General features: G+C 38.6%; 1 protein-coding gene across 2 annotated transcripts in view; it reads right to left on the minus strand.

The window, feature by feature from the left end:
* The window catches only part of KCNQ5 (potassium voltage-gated channel subfamily Q member 5), a 389192-nt gene that overhangs the window by 106724 nt on the left and 259692 nt on the right, over positions 1–22776 (minus strand). The window contains exon 2 of one of the 2 annotated variants that reach the window (XM_070450163.1): positions 7824–8051. The exons of the other annotated variant lie outside the window; for it this stretch is intronic. Within the exon in view, the coding sequence (XP_070306264.1) occupies positions 8024–8051 (28 nt within the window). The 3' untranslated portion in view covers positions 7824–8023. Of the gene's footprint in view, positions 1–7823; positions 8052–22776 lie in introns of those variants that run through there. 2 annotated transcript variants of the gene reach the window in all.

Below are 22776 nucleotides of genomic sequence, written 5' to 3' on the forward strand. Positions count from 1 at the left end.
AGAGGGAGGTGGAAGGGGATTCAGGATGGGGCGGTGGGGGTGGGGGCGGCACATGTGTACCTGTAGCTGATTCATGTTGACATATGGCAAAAACCATCACACTAAGGTAAAGTAATTATCCTCCAATTAAGATAAGTTAATTTAAAAAAAAAGAGAGAGAGAAAAAAGATTTGCTTGAGGAAATTCATATTTTTTGAAAAAGTTGTCTTAGTTGCTGACTGTGCCCTGCTCAGCATTACTAATAATTATGCAAATGTACCTTAGTACCACCCACATCCACTTGCAACATGAACCTCTCTCTGTACAGTAGGAAAAGAATTCAGAGATTAAATATATCTGAAGTAGTGCTGGACTTTTAATATTTAAATTGGGATATTTTGGCTTTTGAAGTGGCAATCATATAATTTTATAAACTTATTACTTAGGAGTATTGCTATACCTTTATTTTCCTATTCTGTTCATTAAAAATATTAAGTGCATGGGCAAGCCTCCATAGAAATTCATCTGTCTCTATCTTTCTACCTCTTTTATCAGTGACCACATAATCAAAAAACTAAAAAGTAAAGAATGAATTGCAGAATTACCAGCTGGAAAGTGCCTTAAAGTTAATCTAATTTATTCCTGGTTTTTATCCCAAGTATCATTTTGCTTACAGTTTTATTGTAACACTTCTCTTATTCTGCCTGAAATTACAGTTAATCTCATGCTTATTTATCTGTTTCAGTATACTGAAATCTCATTGAGGAAATTGTGTCTTTAGGTGTTTTTTGAATGGCTCCTCATTCATGCTCAGCACATAATTGGTGCTCAAGAATTATATGTTAAGTGAAATCTAAGGAATATGGGTTTCTATCCTATTTTTAAAAAAACCTCCAGAGAAGATAATCAGAGATATATCCAAGAAGGAAAAGAAAACGAGTTTAAAATTATGTATGTTGGAGATAAAGCTCATCACCTCTATTCCTGTTCTTCACAGAACTAAAGGAACTTGTTGATGGTCTAGTGTTGAGGATTCTAAGGGAGAAAGCCTGAATTTGTATCCTGTATCCACCAATCCCTAGCTGTATCAACACAAGTAAGTGACTACATTTCCATAGAACCCGTTTTTTTTTATTCCTAAGATGGTGCTGGTAGCAGTTACCTTCCTCACATGGTTTTCCTAAGGACTGAATGTGATACAAATACAAAATATTTAGTGCAGTTCCTTAGATGCAGTAATACTCACTTATTAAATGTTGACTATCATCATTACTGTGGCTTCCCTGGTGGCTCAGATGGTAAAGAATCTGCCCGCAATGCAGGAGACCTGGGTTTGATCCTTGGGATGGGAAGATCCCTGAGAAGAAAATGGCAACCCACTCTAGCATTCTTGCCTAAAGAATCCCATAGAGAGAGGAGTCTGGTTGGGTTTGATCCTTGGGATGGGAAGATCCCTGAGAAGAAAATGGCAACCCACTCTAGCATTCTTGCCTAAAGAATCCCATAGAGAGAGGAGTCTGGTAGGCTATAGTCCATGGGGTTGCAGAGAGTCAGACATGACTGAGAGATTAACACACAAACATCATCATCATTACTACCATCATTATTACCATCCAATTGGATTAGCACAATCACTAGTTTAAAATATATTTAGTTCATTAATTCCTTTCTGTTCCATCAAACTTGATTCAAAACTGTCTTTTTTTTTGCCCTTTGCCCCTTGATACTACCATTTAACATTGTAGTAGAAGTGCTAGCCAAAGCAATAAGGCCAGAAACTGAGTTGGAAAGTTAAGGAAAAAAAAGATGACATGCCTGATAGATTTGATCACCTATAAATAAAGCAAAATTAAAAGACACTTGTTCCTTGGAAGAAAAGCTATGACAAACCTACACAGCATATTAAAAAGCAGAGACATTACTTTACTGACAAAGGTCTGTATAGTCAAAACTATGGTTTCTCCAGTAGTCTTATATGAATGTGAGAGCTGGACCATGAAGAAAGCCGAGCATCGAAGAATTGATGCTTTGAACTGTGGTGTTGGAGAAGATTCTTGAGAGCCCCTTGGACTGCAAGATCAAACCTGTCAATCCTAAAGGAAATCAGTCCTGAATATTCATTGGAAGGACTGATGTTGAAGCTGAAACTCCAATACTTTGGCCACCTAATGTGAAGAACTGACTCATTGGAAAAGACCCTGATGCTGGGAAAGACTGAGGGCAGGAGGAGAAGGGGATGACAGAGGTTGAGGTGTTTGGATGGCATCACCAACTTGATGGACATGAGTTTAAGTAAGCTCCAGGAGTTGCTGATGGACAGGGAAGCCTGGCATACTGCAGTCCACGGGGTTGCAAGGAATCAGACATAACTGAATGACTGAACTGAACCAAAATGAAACAAAACCAAGATAATATAAAACTGTCTACTAAAATTAGGTAGGCAATTCAGCAAGGTGGCTGACTGGAAGACTAATTTATAAAAACAGGCAATGTTTCTATATAGCGAAAATAGTTAAATATAAAAATAAAAGAGAAAAAAAAACACTATGTCAACAAAACATTTCAGTTTCCAGGCATAAATATAGCAACACACGCATGGGGTTGTGATATTTACTGTTATTCACAGAAGACCAGAATGAATGGCAGGCTAGGTTAAATGCATGGATAGGAAGACACAATATTATTCAGGTAATGTTTCTTTCAAAGTTTTCTATAAATTCTGTTAATTTCCAAGCAAACCATAAGTGGGTTTCTTTTTGAAGAGGGTGTAGACTAACAGAGTGATTTAATTATCATATTGAAGAGTACTAGTCCAAGACTACTAGGAAAAATAAAACAAGAGAGGGAAGAGTTGTCCTCCCAGGTGGTTTAAATACACAGTAATCAAGAGACTCGGTGGGTGCAAGGATAGACGAAAAGTAGATCTGCTCAAAGAACAGAGTGTCTAGAAGCCCACTCACATGTATGTATGCACATGGATCTTGTTTTGTCTCGAGAAGGGATCACAAATCAGCAGAGAAATAGGAAAATGCACAATGGGTATTGTAATAACTGCCTTTGGAAATAAAACCAAAATGAAATAGACTTGGTTTTTCATACAATAGATAAAAATGAACTCCAAATGATTAAAGGCTTAAATGTGGAAAAAGAACTTAAAAAAATCTTGAAAATGTGAGTACTGTTATTATATCAGGGTAATAAAGGATTTCTTATGAAAGCGAAAGTCGCTCAGTCATGTCCGACTCTTTGCAACCCCATGGACTGTCCATGGAGTTCACCAGGCCAGAATACTGGAGAGGGTAGCCTTTCCCTTCTTTAGGGGATCTTCCCAATCCAGGGATCGAACCCAGGTCTCCCACATTGCAAGTGGATTCTTTACCAGCTGAGCCACAAGAGAAACCCAAGAACACTGGAGTTGGTAGACTATCCCTTCTCCAATGGATCTTTCCAATTCAGGAATTGAACTGGGGTCTCCTGCATTGTAGGTGGACTCTTTACCAACTGAGCTATCTGGGAAGCCCATGAATTTATATTAAAATATAAAACTTCTGTACAATAGGAGATATCACAAAGCTAAAAGTATCTGAAAATACATATATTAACATATATAACATGATAAATATTTATAACATATAAAATCATTTAGAAAAAGACATAGTAGTAATGGGAAAGGATGAGGACAGGAAATTGCTTAAGCAGGAACCCCAAATGGCAAATAAAGATGCTTATAAGAAGATGCTCAGTCTTACAGTCAAGGCAGTGAAAAGCACAGCAATGATGCAGAGTCATTTTCTATGATCAGAAGTGGCAAAAAATTAAAACATCCAACAACGTGAAGTACTGGTGAGAACAAATGGAAATTGAAAATCTTCTACCCCCTGGTGGAAGTGAAAATCGTCAGGCCACTTTGAAGTGTAATTTATCAATATCTCATTAAGTTAAAAGTGAAGAATGAATAACCTAGTAGTTACATTTCTAGATAAAGAACCTAGAGCAACTTTAACACCTGGTAACAGAGATATATTTAAGGATATTTGTTTACAGCATTGTTTCTAATAGTGAAAAAAATTAGAAACACTAAATCTCATGGATAAAGAATGATATAGTCATGTTAGGGATTACTATATGATATACTATGTGATATCTATTTATACTATTATGCATAAAAATATAATATAGATATATATGGAAAGTCATTGAAAATATGTATGTACAAAAATGAATGTAAAATTATGTTTTATCTAAGGAAAGAGAAGACACAGTTGAAGCTAAGATGGAGACAGGAGCTAAGCAAATCACATCTAATTATACAAAGTTTAGACATGCTCATAACTTAATCATATAATTTGATATAGCTTATATGGTAGATATATTCAAACTTGTGAAATCATGGTAGTATAAAAGGAAAAAGAAAGATAGGACATCTTATATTAGGACACACATTTTAAACAGACATTATTTATAAATGTCTGTTTCATAAGCATCTTTAAAAATTGAATTTAAAGTTAAAATGAACTTCCTGCAGTTCACATAAACTTCAAAACATATCTCCCAGCTCTGTTAAAATGCCACCATGTCTTCCTTCAGTTCTGATAAATTGCAATCTGACATGCACCCTTGATACCCAGATTTTGGCGTCTTTGTTCCATAAAGGGAGCCAGGAATCCTTGAAGAGTAACTGATTCCCTGTCAAGGGTAGGGAAGATGAAGTTGTGTTTGAAATGTAAAGCTCTTACCAGAAAGTAAGAATGCTTTCAAAGATGTCTACAGACAGTACTGCAGGGTCATGTGCCTCCAGAGGTGTGCCAATCAAAGGACCAGAAGAGAAAATAAAGATTTGGTCAGAGGCCTGAGTTTATAATTTTGCTGAAAATGAGCATGAGGGCAAAGAGGCATCTGTGGATTTCCAACGTCTACAGAAGAGAGAGATATCAGCTGCAAACTGGCGCTTGCCATGGGCACTTACCATCTACCTCTACAAGGATTAAATCCTGTGCTGCTGACCTTCCACACGCCCTGAAAGGAGCTCGGGGTGGAGAGCAGAAATTACGCACTCTGTGCTGGGAGAAACACTGGCAAGGCAGGTCTTCAGATAGATATTTTCAGAAGCAGATTTTATTAGCCCGTTTCTTGTACCTCCTCATATCTAGAAAAGCACTGTAGTCCTTCACGGTGATGACTGTTCCTCATGACTAGCAGAAATCATCCCCAGACTAGAAGAAACCTTCTGGAAAAATATGTGCTTGACATGTATTCCCCCTTCACCAAAACCACATACATACTGACCTACCACCCTGCCTCTCTGGAGCAGTTTCTCAGGGCTATCTGAGGAGCTGTCTCCCAAGCCACAGTCTTCATTTTGCCCTAAATAAAATGCAACTTTCATGCTGTGCTTTTTTTTTTTTTTTAATGTTGACAAATATAGCATCTGAAACTATGTAAGTATACTGTATTTTATTTTCATCAGTCTCACTAGGAAAACTCAGAGAGTAAAACTTTAAGGAGGAAGCTTTGTTAAAAAGTTGAGCATGAAATGCTAAGGAAAAAATGGGTAAGGATGACCAGTCAGAAATGCCCATGGGATATGCACTGTGAGAAACCTTTTCTCAGCAATAGGAAAAGTGACCCCTAGCAGGAGGACCTATCCCAAGAATCACTGGCTCTGTTGGACCACGTAAGAAAGCACACTTAGATTCCTATTTGTTGGTCTCAAATTTCAGACTAGCAATCTAAATCTATAAACATATCAAAATCCTAATTCTACAATCTGTAAACTTAATCTCTAGTCAGCCACACATCTGAGGTGGTCATTTTGTTTCCTTGATACATAAATGAGGGAGATGATAAGTAACAAGCCAAATTCAGTATCAATTTTATATTATGTGCAAGTATAGTAATGATTTGTGATCACTTTGTTAATTGGTATTTATGCTGCTTTTTAAAGAGAGGCATATATAGGAATATAACAGAGAGAATTTGAGATTTTCATCAAAATATTCAGGAAAACTTAACTTGGTGATCAGTATTTAGGTACTCAAGACAATATGAATTCTTAGAACCATCCATTTAGACTTATTGTATGTACAAGCAGCATTTGAATGCTTGGGAAGATTTTATTTTGTTTTAATTTCATTATGAGCATTTGAAACTCTGACTTCCTGGATATATAAAGTGCTAGAAAAAATCAGGTATATCATATTTATAGGATTCTTTAAAATGTTTAAGAGAGTTTCCTTAAACTTTCTGCAAATGTTTTGAGGAATTTAGGAAATTTTAGTGTAACAAATGCATAAATAAATTGAATATTAATTCAAACACAGGATACAGGAACAAATACAGGGTGGTATTTTCACTTATTCACAAAATTGCTACTTTTAAAAAAAGATTTATAAGTTTACTTTGTAATCTTATGAAAAGGTAGGCTTTACAATTAAAATTCTATTAAACAGGATATTAATTTAAAGAGAAGTAACTAACAATAGACATTCTTATTTGTGTACAAAAGCCACCTCTTATTTTTAATCTATAAAAATAAAAGTAAATATTTGTATTTATTTCTCTAAATATAAAATTATATTTTAATATAATTGCTTATATTAAAAAAGCAATTGACTAGGTGAGTTGAAAAAAGCAAGTTACAGAGAGTATTTAACATATGATGCAATTTTTATAAATGAAGAAAAATAGCAAAAATTTCATATATTATGTATGGATTAACATAGAGATCAATAAAAAGTATGAATATGTGAACTGAGAGGGGAATGCAACAGGACAAATTTTACTGAGGTTTATTGTCAAAAAAACTAAGTAATCATAAGCCAATGTTAATATTGGTTTATTTTAGGCATTCATATTGGTAATAATTTTACTATTCATTGTGTTTTTAAGTTTCCTCAATTAAAATATCTCTAATGTAAAGATTCAACAGTACACTCAGTTCAGTTCAGTCACTCAGTTGTATCTGACTTTATGCGATTCCATGGACTCCAGCAGTCAGGCTTGCCTGTCCATCACTACCTCCTAGAGCTAGCTCAAACTCATGTCCATCGAGTGGTGATGCCATCCAACCATCTTATCCTCTGTCATCCCCTTCTCCTGTCTTCAGTTTTTCCCAGCCTCAGGGTCTTTTCCAATGAGTCAGTTCTTCGCATCAGGTGGCCAACGTATTGGAGCTTCAGCTTCAGCATCAGTGCTTCCAATGAATATTCAGGACTGATTTCCTTTAAGATTGACTTGTTGGATCTCCCTGCAGTCCAAGGGACTCAAGAGTCTTCTCCAACACCACAGTTCAAATGCATCAGTTCTTTGGCACTCAGCTTCCTTTATGGTCCAACTCTCATACCCATACATGACTACCAGGAAAACCACAGCTTTGACTATACGGACCTTTGTCGGCAAAGTTATGTCTCTGCTTTTCAATATGCTGTCTAGATTGGTTGTAGCTTTTCTTTCAAGGAGCAAGCATGTTTTAATTCCTTGGCTGCAGTCACTATATGCAGTGATTTTGGAGCCTAAGAAATAAAGTCTCTCACCATTTCCATTGTTTCTCCATCTATTTGCCATGAAGTGATGGGACTCAATGCCATGATCTTCGTTTTTTGAATGTTGAGTTTTAAGCTAGCTTTTCGTTCTCCTTTTTCCTTTCATCAAAAGGTGTTTTAGTTCTTCTTCACTTTCTGCAATAAGGCTGGTGTCATCTGCACACCTGAGGTTATTAATATTTCTCCAAGCAATCTTGATTCCAGCTTGTGCTTCATCCAGCCTGGCATATCACATGATGTACTCTACATATAAGTTAAATAAGCAGGGTGACAATATACAGCCTTGATGTACTCCTTTCCCAATTTGGAACCAGTCTGTTGTTTCCATGTTCTAACTGTTGCTTCTTGACCTGCATATAGATTTCTCAGGAGGCAGGTAAGGTGGTTTGGTATTCTCATCTCTTTAAGAATTTTCCAGTTTATTGTGATCCACACAGTTGAAGGCTTTATGCAGTCAATAAAGCAGAAGTAGATGTTTTTATGGAATTCTCTTGCTTTCTCTATCATCCAATGGATGTTGGCAACAGTACACTAAAAACCAATAAAAAAAGTAAATTGGACATAGACTTGGGCTATTTAAGTAGAATCACTGTGAGGTTAATGCCTGAATAATTAAAATTATAAAAGAAAACATTTGCATTTAAAAGAAAATAACAAGACTGAAAGAAGCAAAATTTAAATTAAAAAAAAGAATGAAAAATCTTCTACCAAGATGTCTCCCACATTATGAGTTATGAGTGATGAACAATCACAGTGACAACTTGAGATTTGTTGTGTTGTTTCAAGTAGAGTGGACAAAATAATGTGTGCTTGAAGAAAATAAGCACTGGTGATGGAATATGCTGTTTCCAATAAAACTAGGAAATAAATCATAAAAGGCTGCAGTAGAAACCCCAACGTGGAGAAAGTTTATCTGTGAAAATCTAAGTGAAATGATTGATGATGTATTTCTGTGACATCCATGACACTTTCATGTAGAATTCATAGTATTGGGTAAAATTCTCAATTAAATTTCATTGTGATGCAGAAATCATGCATCTGAGATTTTCTGTGAGCCAAAACCAGAGGATTATGGGCCACAACAGCCTTCAGGATGATGATACTGTCATAGTAAGCTGCTGTAACAGAGCTTTTGTGTAAATGTTTCCTTATCTGCCTTAATCACTCACTTTCTGCACAAAACTAGGTTCTGAGAGCTTTCTTCTTACTTATAAACATGAAATCCATCTCTAATGGAAAAAGACTTTCCATTGGTGAAAACTGTCAAGGGGATGTGCAATTCCAGAGCCAGATTCCCCAGTATTTCCATGATGGCAGCATTGTTGGAAGAACTGTGTATAGCTCTATTTAAAGAAGATCAAATGTGACTACAAGTCCTGCTATTTGTTTGTTTGTTTCTGAGAAATATGTCTTTCTGTTTTGCATAAATATAATTTTTTTTCTGGTAAAATTTTTTTTCATTTTTTTTTCCTGGTAAACTTTTAAAGACAAATATTTCAAGGGAATATAAAACTTAATGAAGCTATGGGTTATGGATTCAGATAAGGGTTGAGTTTGTTTTTTGCTGGCTAAGTGGTCTATGAGACTTATTTGTGCCTGCATTTGGAGATGACTGAATTATGGTGGCAACAAGGGAGGACAGTGATGTGGGATACCCATCAGTGTTTGATTTATGGCAGACAATGAGAGGTATCAACTTTTTTTTCCTTCTCATTAAATTACTCCCATAAAACTTGAGAAATGTTATATTTTCCTGTCTTGGGTTTATTTATTTTAGTGATTGAAATGAAAATAAATTTCCATGAAAAATCTCATTGCATGACTACTAAATAATTTGCAATTAATAGCTATGTTGATAGACCATACAGGGCCCAGAACTATATTTCCCACCATTTCTACAACACAACCATTCTGCTTAGTTGGTAAGATGATGATATTTACTTCTTCCAGGTGAATGAATGTGTTCACCTACTTTTTTTCTAAAACAACAGCAACAATCAAACCTGTATTCAGCTTATCTAATTTTGTTAAATTGATGATAACATTTACCAGAAAAATAAAACTACTAGACTCCTTTATTTTCCTTCTCTGAATACAGCAAAGCTGAATTATGTTTTACATTATCTTGAAAGAATTTTTTATGGAAGGATAGTTGATTTACAATGTTGTGTTAGTTGTAGGTATACAGCAAAGTGATTCAGTTATACATATACATATATATAAGTATAAATAGACAGATACCCTTTACAGATTCTTTTCCCTTATAGGTTTTTTTTTTTTTGGTCACAACATGTGGCATGTGGGATCTTCGTTCCTTGACCAGGGATAGAACCTACAACCCCTGCAGTAGAAGCATGGAATCTTAACCACTAGACCTCCAGGGAAGGCCCCCCTTAGAGGTTATTACAAAATATTGAGTATAGTTCTCTGTGCCATACAGTAGGTCCTTGTTGCTTATCTATTTTATATATAGTAGTGTGTATATTAGTAGTGTTCTAATCGTAAATTCCTAATTTATCTCTCCCCCATTCCCCTTTGCTAGCTAGAAGTTATATATTAAGATACTTTTCCTACCAGGTAGGAGGAGTCATTCTCACTTGGGTTAAGTAACTATGATTTTTAATGCTTACGTGATATCATAATCAAGGTACTAAGTATAATATCAGCTGGTTTTAGGTGTACTCCCATGTAAAATGAGGAGCTTTAATCCAAAGATATATTTTCAGAGTCTATATATCACTGATGCTGGAAAAGACTGAAGGCAGGAGAAGAGAATGACAGAGGATGAGGTGGTGGGATGGCATCACCAACTCGATGGATATGAGTTTGAGTAAGCTCTGGTAATTGGTGATGGACAAGGAAGCCTGGCTGTGCTGCAGCCCATGGGATCACAAAGAGTCAGACATGACTGAGCAAGTGAACCGAACTGAACTGATACATCACCGAGTGTCATGGTTTAAACTGTCTTCTGTACCATCATGCTATCAATACACTCATTCACTGTTATGAAAATTCCATGAAGAATATACACATCCCAGGTGTCTCAGATGGTAGAGAATCCACCTGCAATGCAGGAGACCGGCTTTGATCCCTGGGTTGGGAAGATCCTCTGGAGAAAGGAATGACAACCCGCTCCAGTATTCCTGCCTGGAGAATTCCAAGGACAGTGGAGCCTGGCAGGCCACAGCCCATGTGGTCGCAGAGTCGACACAACAGAGCAACTAATGTATTGTTATGTAATGTACTTAGATACTTGGGAAATGTAATTAAATCCCAAGATGGCTACTAATATGATTAAGGAGAAAGAACAGCAAGGCTTTTCTAAGCCAGTTAAAGCCATTGTGCCGGCTGCTTACTCAGTAATAAATCACATCTGATATCTGGAAGGAGAAATACCTTGTAAGCATTTCTGTTCTTTTCCTGTCCATAAAAGGAAGGAATATTGTATTAGGATAAGATTTCTGATGGAGTCAAAAGAAGCCTCATCCAGACTGTGCAGGTACCCTCAGAACTGCTTTATTTAGTGGAGTTCGAGGTTGTTTTTGCAAAGCCCGAGGTTCTTCTGCAAAATTGATGCTATACCTCAGGGAGGGCATATTATGTTTGTGGTGGATATAACACAGAACCATAAACTACAATCGTTTTTAAATTACCTGAGCTGAACAGCATAACTTACAAGGTCCAATTAAGTATAAACAACAACAAAAGTCTATTAAACTTTTAAGTATCACCTCCAATTGGTACGTTTTATTTTAGGTCTAATAATATTGATGCCAGAGAGAAAAGATGAATAGAAAAATTATCTGTATATAAACGATCAATAGAGGATGAAAATTTGATTCCTTTAAGAGAAATTGAAAGCTATTATAATTCTAGGAAGAAAAGGAGAGTCTTCTTCTAAGCGTGTAAGGATCTCAAGAAAACTGTGAATTCTGTCATTTCTGGAGACAATGCAGAACAGTCACACATGTCTTTCTGATTTTGTTTTAGTAGAAGAACTAGTTGTTAAATCTACAAGGAGTACATAGGATTTACCAAAACCTGTATGAATGAATGACTGACTCTCAATAAAAAACGACTTGATGTAAAATAAGGATGCGGATTTCAAGATTTTTTTTTCAATTTTGGTCACAGAATACACAATCTGAATACTCATCTGAGATGGTAGTAATGAACATTTCATTAGGGGAGCTATGAATGCAGACCTCCTCGTTTTTGCACAAATCAGGAAATGAAACATGTCTCTCCTAATAAAGTGAAGGCCCTGGTGCTGGAGAGCTTGGTTCCAGGTCCTGACTGTGTGACCTTGGTCTGGTTACTCAACCACACTGGGCTGTAAAATAGGGTTAATAGTGCCTAAGTGAGGTCTCAAGAATAGAAAGGGAAATCATTCATGCTGAGTTCTTGGAAAACTGGCTGGCACAGAGAACTTGATGGACATCAGTCCTGACTGCTCTTTCAGAGCAGTAACTCCCAACATTGTGATTTTGCTGAGACTCAGAAGACAGAGCATGTCCATAGATGCCATACACCCTGTGGGTTCACTTCTATAGAAGCTTCTACAAATGGCCTTCCTCACTCATGACAAATATTGTATTGGAAAGCAAATAAGCAAAGAGAAATCATTCAGAGATGACTCTGACTCTGTTTTAACTTAAAATGAGAAATGATTTTAAAGCCTCAGCACCTGTTTCTAGTAACAAGCTAAAATGACAACATACATCCCAGTAGATTAAGACTGCTTAGTTCTGCTTAGTTAGTTCTGCTCAGAATTTCTTCTGGAAATTAAGGGAAGGGAGAGGTACTGAAGTTATGGTTCTGGATAAAGCCATTCACTGGTCATTAGTTATGATCAGTTTCTTTCCCATCTGTTCATCCATCTACCTGTCTCTCCATCTGTCCATTGATCTACCCACTCATGCTTCTATCCATCACATCTTTGCAGAAGATCTACTTGGCGCTGAAAATACTGAAGGAACTCTGTCAAGAAGCTTGCATGCCTCCCTGGAGTCCTAGGTTCCTTTGCTTTGCTATTACTCTTGGTTTGTCTTGTTTTGTTTTTTATTCTTTAGGGGGAACTTCCTATTTTGGCAGAAGGAAGGAGAGTAAAATTTCTCCTAATAGGCTCATAATGAATTATCTTTTCTTGTAGCTTATTGAATTTCTTCATAACAGCTGTTTCAAATTCTTATCAGTTAGAACACAATTTTCAAGGCTCTGTCTCAGGGAAAAAAAAAAAAATCTGAGGCTGCAGATGAATGCCAGCCCAATCCCAGAGCCTGCTGGACAGAAAGTATTATTGAACAAACACTCAGAAGAGTGGGAGGAAAAGGAAGAGGCATGTTTCTTAGAGAATCAGAGTTCATGACAGGTACCTAGGGCAGTTTCTTTGATCTTCTTCCAGCTTTTATTATTCTGTATTTAGTGAACCAATGAGGTGGCTTTTGGTTTACATTTAGGCTAAATATTATTCTCTGTGGGCTAATATAGTAAGTATACTTTAGAATATTTTTGTTTAAATTTGCTTGTTACTGCTACAGCAGACTTATTACACTTAAAGTAAAATCAATCTTTAACTTTAGTGGGTAGCTACTTCTTGAACAATTGATTCTACCTCGTTTGTTTATTTAACATATTAAATGATGAAGGAACAGGCAGTCATATTCTTACAGTATTTCCTACATGTAGATGTAAATATACCATAAAGTCTGGTATAGAACAGAAAAAGGAAAATGTTAAGAATCTATCTCTGTTTCCCAGAATTTCCTGCTACACTTTCCATGGTCAGCGGAACAGTATGTTACATGGTCACACAAAAAATTGGAAGTCTAACCACAGAAGTGATACATATTTAAATTACCCCTACATTTTCTCTAAGATGTATGGTGATGATTAGGAGGACAAGGGTCAGGCACTCAGAACTCTGCCCTCGGCGCAGGACTAACATCAACGACTGCACATACAGGCAGCAGGCAGACCAACTGTGCGCCAGTGTGTGAGTTTTCAGGACATCTACTTGGAAACTAGAAAACTTCTTTTCAGAAGTATAGCTCACGGATGGTTAAAACAAAAAAGGGAAAATTAACACAAGAGAAAATTAAAGCAGCAAGGAATAATCATCATCCTCTCCTGTTGAGTATTTGACTTTAAAAAATCTGTGCATTATTTATAGACTAAATAATCGTCATTATGATGATATATGCAACAAATGTGCATTACTGGATTATTTGTGCAATGCATAGTTTTTCCCCTGGGTATAAACTTTTGACCTGGTTACATAAAAAGGCATTCAAAGAAATAATACAATAGTTTCAGGACAATAAAATGATGATAAATGAGTCTATTAATGAATGATGGCTTTAACTATTTGGATGCATTTTAAGAAAGATGAGGAATTTATTATATTTTATTATATTTGTTTCCAGGTTATCAGCAAGTAATAGCAGGCTTTTCTTGATGTCATGGTGGTCACAACAGAAACCAGGTTATCTGACTCAATGATGTAATAATTATATCAGGATTCCAAATTTTAACATTAAAAAATAGTCTAAGAAAATTATAAGCAAAATGCCAACAATTCAGGAATAGTTGTACTTTCCAGAAGAAGCTTGTACAGGTGAAAGTTTGATGTGACCAATTTGACGCTGTGGACTTTTCAAGGCAGCAATTTTGGCAAGGGAACATTTTGATATGCCCTAAACTATTAAATTCTCAGCTTCTTCAAATGTCAGGTTCTTTACACAGAAATGATCCCCATTCTTCCCCGAGCCTCGTCACACCCATCCTGCATGAACTGTCTGTAGGCACATGGAGTTCATGTCTAGCCTTAGCCACCCTACAGAGGGTATCTTAAAAGATGCACATGTCTTATGCACTTGAAACTCCACCCCCTTCAAATTTTTGTTTTTAATCTTATATCTTGAAATGACTGAATGTCAAAAAGGCTGTCAAAATGTTCTGTCTTCAGAAGTGTCATGCTGGCCAGAGATGAGCAAGGAAACCTGAGGAAGAAAAAACCCTCCTGCATTTATCTCAAGTACATGCAGAAATGGAAAGACGCAGTACAGAACAGTCCACATATCACTACAAAATCAGAGGTCTTCAGGATCGGGAAAACCTGAAGAGCCTGCAGTGTAGACAGGAACCCCACACCCACACTATCCACACACAGCTGGTCCCTGCTCTCCTAGGCTGCTCCCTCTCCTGCGAAGAGTCATCAACCCTCCCCCTCACAAGTCCTGTTGCACCGTGAGCATGAACACTAACTGGGTATTTTCCTGCATCTGAGACTAAGTCCTGGCCAGAAACTGGTTTCTGACACTCTCTTCTGCTTGAATCTCTATTTTCATCATCTTCTTAGGACATGGGGACTGGCTGTCCCCTCTCCAGAGGCACCTCAGAACACATTAGTACATCTGTGAATTAAAATTGATTTTTATGTTTCAGGTTTTTATTTTGTTAGTTAACTCGTCCTTCAACTCACGCAGTGCCCTTGCTGCTGTTGTTTTCATGGTGAGAATATTTAGGATTTACTGTCTCAGGGACTTGTAAGTACAGCACACTGTTGCGCATTAGATCCCAGAATTTCATCCTCTCACAACTGGGAGCTTGTGCCGTTGGACCAACATGGCCTTGATCCTCCAGCCCCCAGCCCCTAGAAGTCACAGTTCAGCCTTTTACAGGTGCCACGTACAAGTGATAGCATGTGGCATTTGTCTCTCTCTGTCTGGCTCATTTCACTTCGCATGATACCCTTAAGGTCCATCCATCCTATTGCAGATGGCAGAATTTCCTTCCTTGCATGGCTGAGTAATATTCCATTGTATTCATTTACCAAATCTGCTCTATCCATTCACCTGTCGATAGACACTTAGGTTGTTTTTGTGTTCTGGTGATTGTGAATAATGCTGCCGTGAGTGTGGGAGTACAGATATGGCTTCAAGATCCTGCTTTCATTTGCTCTGGATACACGCCCGGAGTGGCATTGCGGGCTCTCTCAGGGGTTCTATCTTCAATTTCTTGAGGGTCCTTCATACTGCTCTGCATCGTGGCCATATCAATTTCATTCCCGTCAACAGTGTACAAGGTCTCCCTTTTCTCCACACCCTCCCCGACACTGGAAGACCACCTTCTATGGGAGCCCTGCCAGCTCCAGGCATTATGTTTCTGATGTTGATGTACAACTGTTCGGCCATAAAGCTTCCCGGCTTCTGTCTCTCCCATGACCATGCTCCAGCTATATGTCAACCTATGCCGGACAGACCACCTACTGCCCATCACAACACTCTCTGAAGGCAGCATGACATCTGCCAGAGTCTGTTTGCTCTGGTGTAGAGAGGCCCACTTTTAATAGCCACTGCCAACGTCAGAGGGAGGGTCAGGTCCTGCGTTCCCAGACGACCTTGGGGAACACACCAAGGGCTTTGCATCTCTACTAGAACATCATTTCCATTAAGTGCTCATCTAATTGCTGGAATCTCAGGGGTCCGAGGACCCACACGTTTCTGAGGAAGTACTTTTTATCTTATGAACACCAATAACTAACAGAAATGGAGAAAGAAATGGCAACCCACCCCAGAATCTTGCCTGGAGAATTCCATAGACAGAGGAGCCTGGCGGGCTAGAGTCCACAGGGTCGCAAAGAGTTGGACACGACTGAACGACTATCACTCACTCACCCAACTAACAGAAATGGCTGTTTCATACAAGAATTCTCCATTTAGTGGGTAACTGCTATTCTATTCTGTCTGCAATTTCTCTTCTTTGGGTTAAACATCTCTACTTCCTTCCATTATTCCTCTTCACAAATGTCTCAGGTCCCTTCACTTCCCTGTTGACTTTGGAACATGCTTCCATTTATCTGTAATTTTCTCAAGCGCACTATGAACCAAACACAACACCACTGCAGGTTGGTTTCACCAAAGTGGAGTGAATGGAGTTCTAATTCCTCTTGTTTTGCAATGTTGGTGGCTTCTTTGAAATCAGTCACAGATGGCAGTGAATTGGAAGAAGCTGGCAAGAAAGAATCTGAGCTTTAAATACCAAGTACTCTAAGGTATATAACTACCAAACAGAACAAAACCAAAGTTATGATTTCTTATTATCATTTCTTAAAAAGGCATGTAAAGAAAGTTGTCAGTTACTCTGAGAAAGAGCTAAGCTAGTTTTGTGTAATAAGTCTGAGTAGATTAAGGTTTACTAGCTTTGTTGTTATTGTTTAGTTGCTAAGTCATGTCCAACTCTTGTGACCCCATGGACTGTAGCCCACTAGGCTGCTCTGTTCATGGGTTTCTCCAGGCAAGAATACTAGAGTGAGCTGCCAATTCCACCTCCAGGAACTTCCCTCCATAAAGTAAATGCTGGCTGAGTATATATTTTCAAACTATCTTCCTTCAAGTCCATATACACACATAAATTCGATTGTTAAAATAATACATCATCTGAATTCTGAAACTGTTCTCCTGCTTTTAAAGTGATGGACTGATGACTGGATGTGTGGCAAGGACTGAACTAATTAAATTGTCTGACCAAAGTGTGGTTTGGAGGCAGACCTATGTGTCCAATCGTTAACACAAACATTGGTATCATTTTTTGTGCTTTTAAGGTAGATTAGACTAAGAACCTCTTAGAAGATGCCCAAAAGGGAGATGAATGAAATAAAGAAGGTGTTGGGAAGGAAAATGGGCATGATGGGGAGATTCCGAGGTGGCATAACAAAGCTTAAACATGTTTACAGTCCTGACTGTCATTTTACACTGCGTGACATCTGGCCACATTATCTAGTTCATCTGAGTCCCAGCATTGTTATTTATGAAACAGGATTAATAAGTATTTTTGTTACATATATATATATTTTTTCACTTTAATGTGATGTGCTGTACAGTTTCCATCAGCACACACAGAAGAGCTGTGTACAACAGTCCTTCTCTGAAGAAAACCAGTATTTCTCTTCCCAACATCTCTCCTTAAAGATCCTGTGGACCTAGACACTCACCCTCCCCGCCCCACCCCCCACACACAGAGTCAGTTAAATGACTGCTGTTGACTGATCTGATGACCTGGCATCCTCCTGGATGAAGGTCCACACTCACAGAAGATATTATGAGTGATCCCCGGTTGTCAGTTGTGAAGAGTGTAGCCAGGAACTAAGTAAATGATATGTCCTAATTTCAACACACTGTTGGCTTTGGAATCCGGGCCAAGTTTTCATGACAAGTCTCCATCTGGCATCCCAGTCGTGCTGGTTTTCTGGATGGGAAAACATCCTGTCCAGGATCCCTTATGATCAAAAGAACTCAGCATGGGGATTAGCCTGTCAAAGAGAGAATGCACTGAATCCCACAGGGCGTAGGGTTGTGACAGGGCCATTGTGTGAGTCTGAGACAGGTTCAGTATTTTGTAGTGAATCTACTAATTCCACTTGATTCCTTTAATTATGATGGATGAGGGAGATTATATCTATGAGATAGTCTGCCCATTAACTTTTTGCATTCTGGCCAAGACTGTCTATCAAATACTTTTTCATGAGGATTTTTAGAAATACCTGCTCTTGAATGAGAACACAGAATGGAGAGTGAGAACACAATGGCGTGAGAGAACTTGGAGTCAGACACAGAGGATATGGAGCTGAGATCAGGTTTGCATGGGCAACTTGTAAGGTTCAAGGTAAGTCACTTCTCCCCCTTTAGCCTCCAGTTTTCTCATCTACAGAAAAGGGGTTACAAGATCCACCTCCAAAGATGCTGTAAGCATCTCATGAAGAAATATAAGTAATGTAACAGAGACCGAAATGGTAGAAGATTCTCAACAAGTGTTTCCTGGATCAAAGGCATGAAATGTTTCTCATAGGTGGTTTTTCAAAGAGCAGTAATTTTAAAAGTGAAAGTGTTAGTTGATCAGTCAGGTCTGATTCTTTGGATCCCATGGACTGTAACCCACCAGGCTCCTCTGTCCGTGGGATTCTCCAGCAAGAAGCAGGTGGCCATTCCATCTCCAGGGGATCTTCCCGATCCAGGGATCAAACCTGGGTCTCCTGCACTGAGGATGGATTCTTTACTGTCTGAGCCACCACCAAAAGCCCAACACCAACTTTATGACCCACTAACGGAAACAATGTTCAAATATCAGTTCAGATAGGAAAAGCTCTGTATAACTCTCAGGATTCTAGTTTTTCCATTTACATGGAATACATATCAGATCCTCTGATTGAAGGTGTCAAGCATCTGAAACAAAGAAGATAAAAACTAGAATTTTGTAATTCAAAATTTATAGAAATATATAAATGAAAAAGAAACCTAAGTAATTAAACTTTCAAATGATGTTTTCTGTAACTGTACAGAATTTATATTTCTACACTATAAGTTAAATTTAAAACTTCATGAAGATGTTTGGGACCCTGTGTGTATGTGTGTGAAACTAAGTTATGTATAGTTGTTACTACTGGTAGAAAGTAGTATTTTAAGATAATTCTGCTTGGCTTTGTAAAGTCAGATTCATTCAAGCTTGGGCTACTGCTAACATTTCCGTGTTTAATAAATGCTACCTTGTGAGACTATCAGATTATTTTGCAAACAACCAGGCTAACATCTCAGGGGTAAAAAAAGACAAACAGATAAAGGAAAGACGAGCAGCTTAACTGAGGTCAGGTGCTGACCCAGATTTTCTTAGTGAGCAAACACTGCTTCTGGGGAAAGACTTTGGTAGTTTGGAATTGGCATTAGGTCATTAAGGATAATACTAGGATAGTCATTTGTAACTTATTTTACAAAGAAATTTGCATGTACTGCACCTCAAGCAGATGTCAAGTACAAGAGAAGAGGCATAGTAACGAGGAAACTGTAAGTCAAGCATATGAGGTGAGGATGACAGTTGAGATTGAGATACAAGCATTCATGCATGTGGGCAGCAGGCTGTGGACCTATCTCTGATATCTGAATGTTTCTCTGAGGCTGTAGCCACTCTGCAGTGGATGCAGACACAGTCTGTCTCCTGTTGGGAGAAAGTGGTGATCAAAAGAAAGTTCACACTAATAAATGACACTTGTTTTTCTGTTTCTGACTTACTTTACTCTATATGACAACAGCATGTGAACTGTGAACTTCCAGATGTTCAAGCTGGATTTAGAAAAGGCAGAGGAACCAGAGATCAAATGGACAATATCTGCTGGATCATCAAAAAAGCAAGAGAGCTCCAGAAAAACATCTACTTTTGCTTTATTGACTACTCCAAAGACTTTGACTGTGTGGATCGCAAGAAACTGTGGAAAATTCTTAAAGAGATGGGAATACCAGACCACCAGACCTGCCTCCTGAGAAATCTGTATGCAGGTCAAGACTGGACGTGGAACAGCAGACTGGCTCCAAATCAGGAAAGGAGTACGTCAAGGCTGTATGTTGTCACCCTGATTATTTAACTTATATGCAGAGTACATCATGGGAAATGCCAGGCTGGATGAAGCACAAGCTGGAATCAAGATTGCTGGGAGAAATATCAATAACCTCAGATATGCAGATGACACCACCCTTATGGCAGAAAGTGAAGAGGAACTAAAAAGCCTGCATGGGTTTGGTTTGAAAGTTCATGAAGAGTTGGAGCCAAACTCAGCACCGCTGCAGCCCACAGGCCAGGCAAGCCCAGGATCTCAGGGGTGGTGGGGAAAGCATGGGCAGGCAGGACAGGGTGCAGAGGGAGGAATAAGGCGGGGCACAGAATAAAGGCCCCACCAGAGATAAGCTCCTTGAGCTGGTGGAACTGAGTTTCTCGATCTGACAACAGCAGGTGCATCCATAGTTTGTGGGACCTGAAACATAAACCATTTGGGGGGCCTCTGTTGAGAAGAAGCATTCACCATCAGGCTATGAAACTCGGTACAGGCCTGAAGAAGCTCAGTGACCGCACCTACACCTCAGCTCACAATCGAGAGGCTTCTGACAGAGGTGGTCAAAACCACACCAAGGGCTCAGAAGGGATCAGGGCTGAGTCTCAGGGAATCTCTCTTAGAGACCCCGAATTCGGGACTGTCTGGCGAGTCCTTCCCTTGACCATCGAACTCTGGAAGCCTGGGGCGCTCTGGGCACTCCAAGGGCGACACCCACTAATTCATCTCTCTCTTCCCACACCCTCTCTGGTCCTCTGACTCTTTCATTTTTGCTGCTGGCCCTCTGAGAATTTACTTGTGTTTCAAATTAGCCTTTAAAGGGATCTCTGATGTTTCTTTTCTGTTTTGGGAATTTTGCTGGTTGGTCTGCCTAGTTAAAACCATCTGCTTTCTTCTGGGTCATTATTAATAAAAAGGGAAATTTATGAGGCACATACTGTGTCCCTATTTGGCTGCTTCTCCACTTGGGCCCTTTCTGGAAAGTTTTCCAATGGTTTCATGGCCACTCTTTACTTAGGATTACTCATAATCCAATGAGCCTGGGGATACTTTAGGAGACTGAGTAGGAATACTTACGCTACTGTCTGAAAAGGGGAGCTCTTTACCCTAGTCTGCTTCACATGAAACAGCTAATATTGTCTACATCAATACCAATCTCCATGAAGTGAACAGAAAATATAACCAAAGGGAAAACCACTCGGAGTGGAGTCTGATCCCTCTTCCTTCCCCCTATGCCTCAAAACACACACACACAGAGACACACGCAGACAGAGAGGCAGACACACACAGAATACAGAGACCTGAGGGTAGCAGTGAGCCAGAAATACGTTACTACTAACACGACAGAGAATTAAAGGTCGCAGGAAGTGAACTCATGTCCCAATGGATGAAACACAATAAGGTTTTGAAGGAAGAATTCTACCTGGAAAGCATGGCTTTTACAGGGGAATGTGCATACGGATTGATTGACATTCCAACAGTGGAAAATAAATGAATGGAGTCTATAAAAGTCACTAATTCTGATTTTTTTTTTTTAAAAGAGCAAAGTAATATGCACAGGGGTGCATATTAATTAATTTTTAGTTTTGCATTAAGTGTTTTCCACAGATAGTTTCACATAATCCTCAGAACTGTGTATTATTATTTCCATTATTTAGCAGATGAGGAAATTGAAGCTTAGAAAAGATAAGTAAGCAAGAAAATAAGTCAAACTCACTCACTGAGCAAAAGTGACTCTGAGACTCCATTGCCTGGATGTCAGGGATTTTAAAAACCATTTTTGCCCAAGGAAGGCCAAGCACTTTGCAAAGATCTTGTCAAAATGATCAGTTGGAACTGAAGTTAAAAGCAGACTGGAGTTCAAGTATTTATGACATTCTGCTACGTTGCAGGTGGCACTTCAGAGGGAGGCAGGAGAGAACAGAAAAAGGGGTGAGGTTGCGGAAGGGTCACCATGCGTATGACACTTAGCGTTGTAAACCTCGAATCATTTTGTCTGAGGACTTGTCTTTCTTTCTCCCTTGGACCTTGGTTTTTCAGAAGAGGGCATCATCTTGCCTCTGTGTCCTGGCCAGTATCTGGCACAGAGAAAGAGGTCAATAATCACTTACTGAAGGCAGAGACACAAGAGGAAAAAAAGATTTTTTTGATCTGTAAGAACCCAAAATGGTAAAAACACAGCAGAAGAGGAAGACAAACAGGTTTTTCAAAATAAGTGAGGGAGGCAGGCACAAAGATACAAAAATGAGCACAGAGCTTAGCTATTTTAGGAGAAGCAAAGATAAAATCACCTTGGAAGGAACGATGAATGATGAGGTAAATGTGAAAGAAAAATGGAAAAATGTGGGTAAAACAATTATAAACTATTTGTCAGTGATTTCTACACATTGATTTCTACATACAAAAATTAGAAAACTTTTGTTACCCATGTTTTAAAAAACCCAATGTTATTTCTACCATAATATTCTTCAAGTGCCACTGATGGGAATCTTTTTGACCATGTTATGTAGAAGGCTAGAAGGCCACGTGTGATTAAAGGGCCTTCCCTGGTGGCTCAGACGGTAAAGAAACTGCCTGCAATGTGGGAGACCCTGGTTTGATCCCTGGGTTAGGAAGATCCCCTGGAGAAGGAAGTGGCAATCCACTCCAGTACTCTTGCCTGGAGAATCCCATGGAGAGAGGAACCTGGCAGGCTACAATCCATGGGGTCGCAAAGAGTCGGGAAAGACTAAGTGACTGACACTTTTACTTTCACTTTCATATGGTTAAAAGGAACACTTTGTGATTACTATGAGACTCTAATGTATAATAAAACTTTATTATCATAAGAGAGTCTTGAAAATTTTTAATGAGGAAGTTTATGCACTGAGTATATAAGCC

This window comes from Odocoileus virginianus, chromosome 19 (assembly GCF_023699985.2).
Source record: "Odocoileus virginianus isolate 20LAN1187 ecotype Illinois chromosome 19, Ovbor_1.2, whole genome shotgun sequence".
NCBI lineage: Eukaryota > Metazoa > Chordata > Mammalia > Artiodactyla > Cervidae > Odocoileus > Odocoileus virginianus.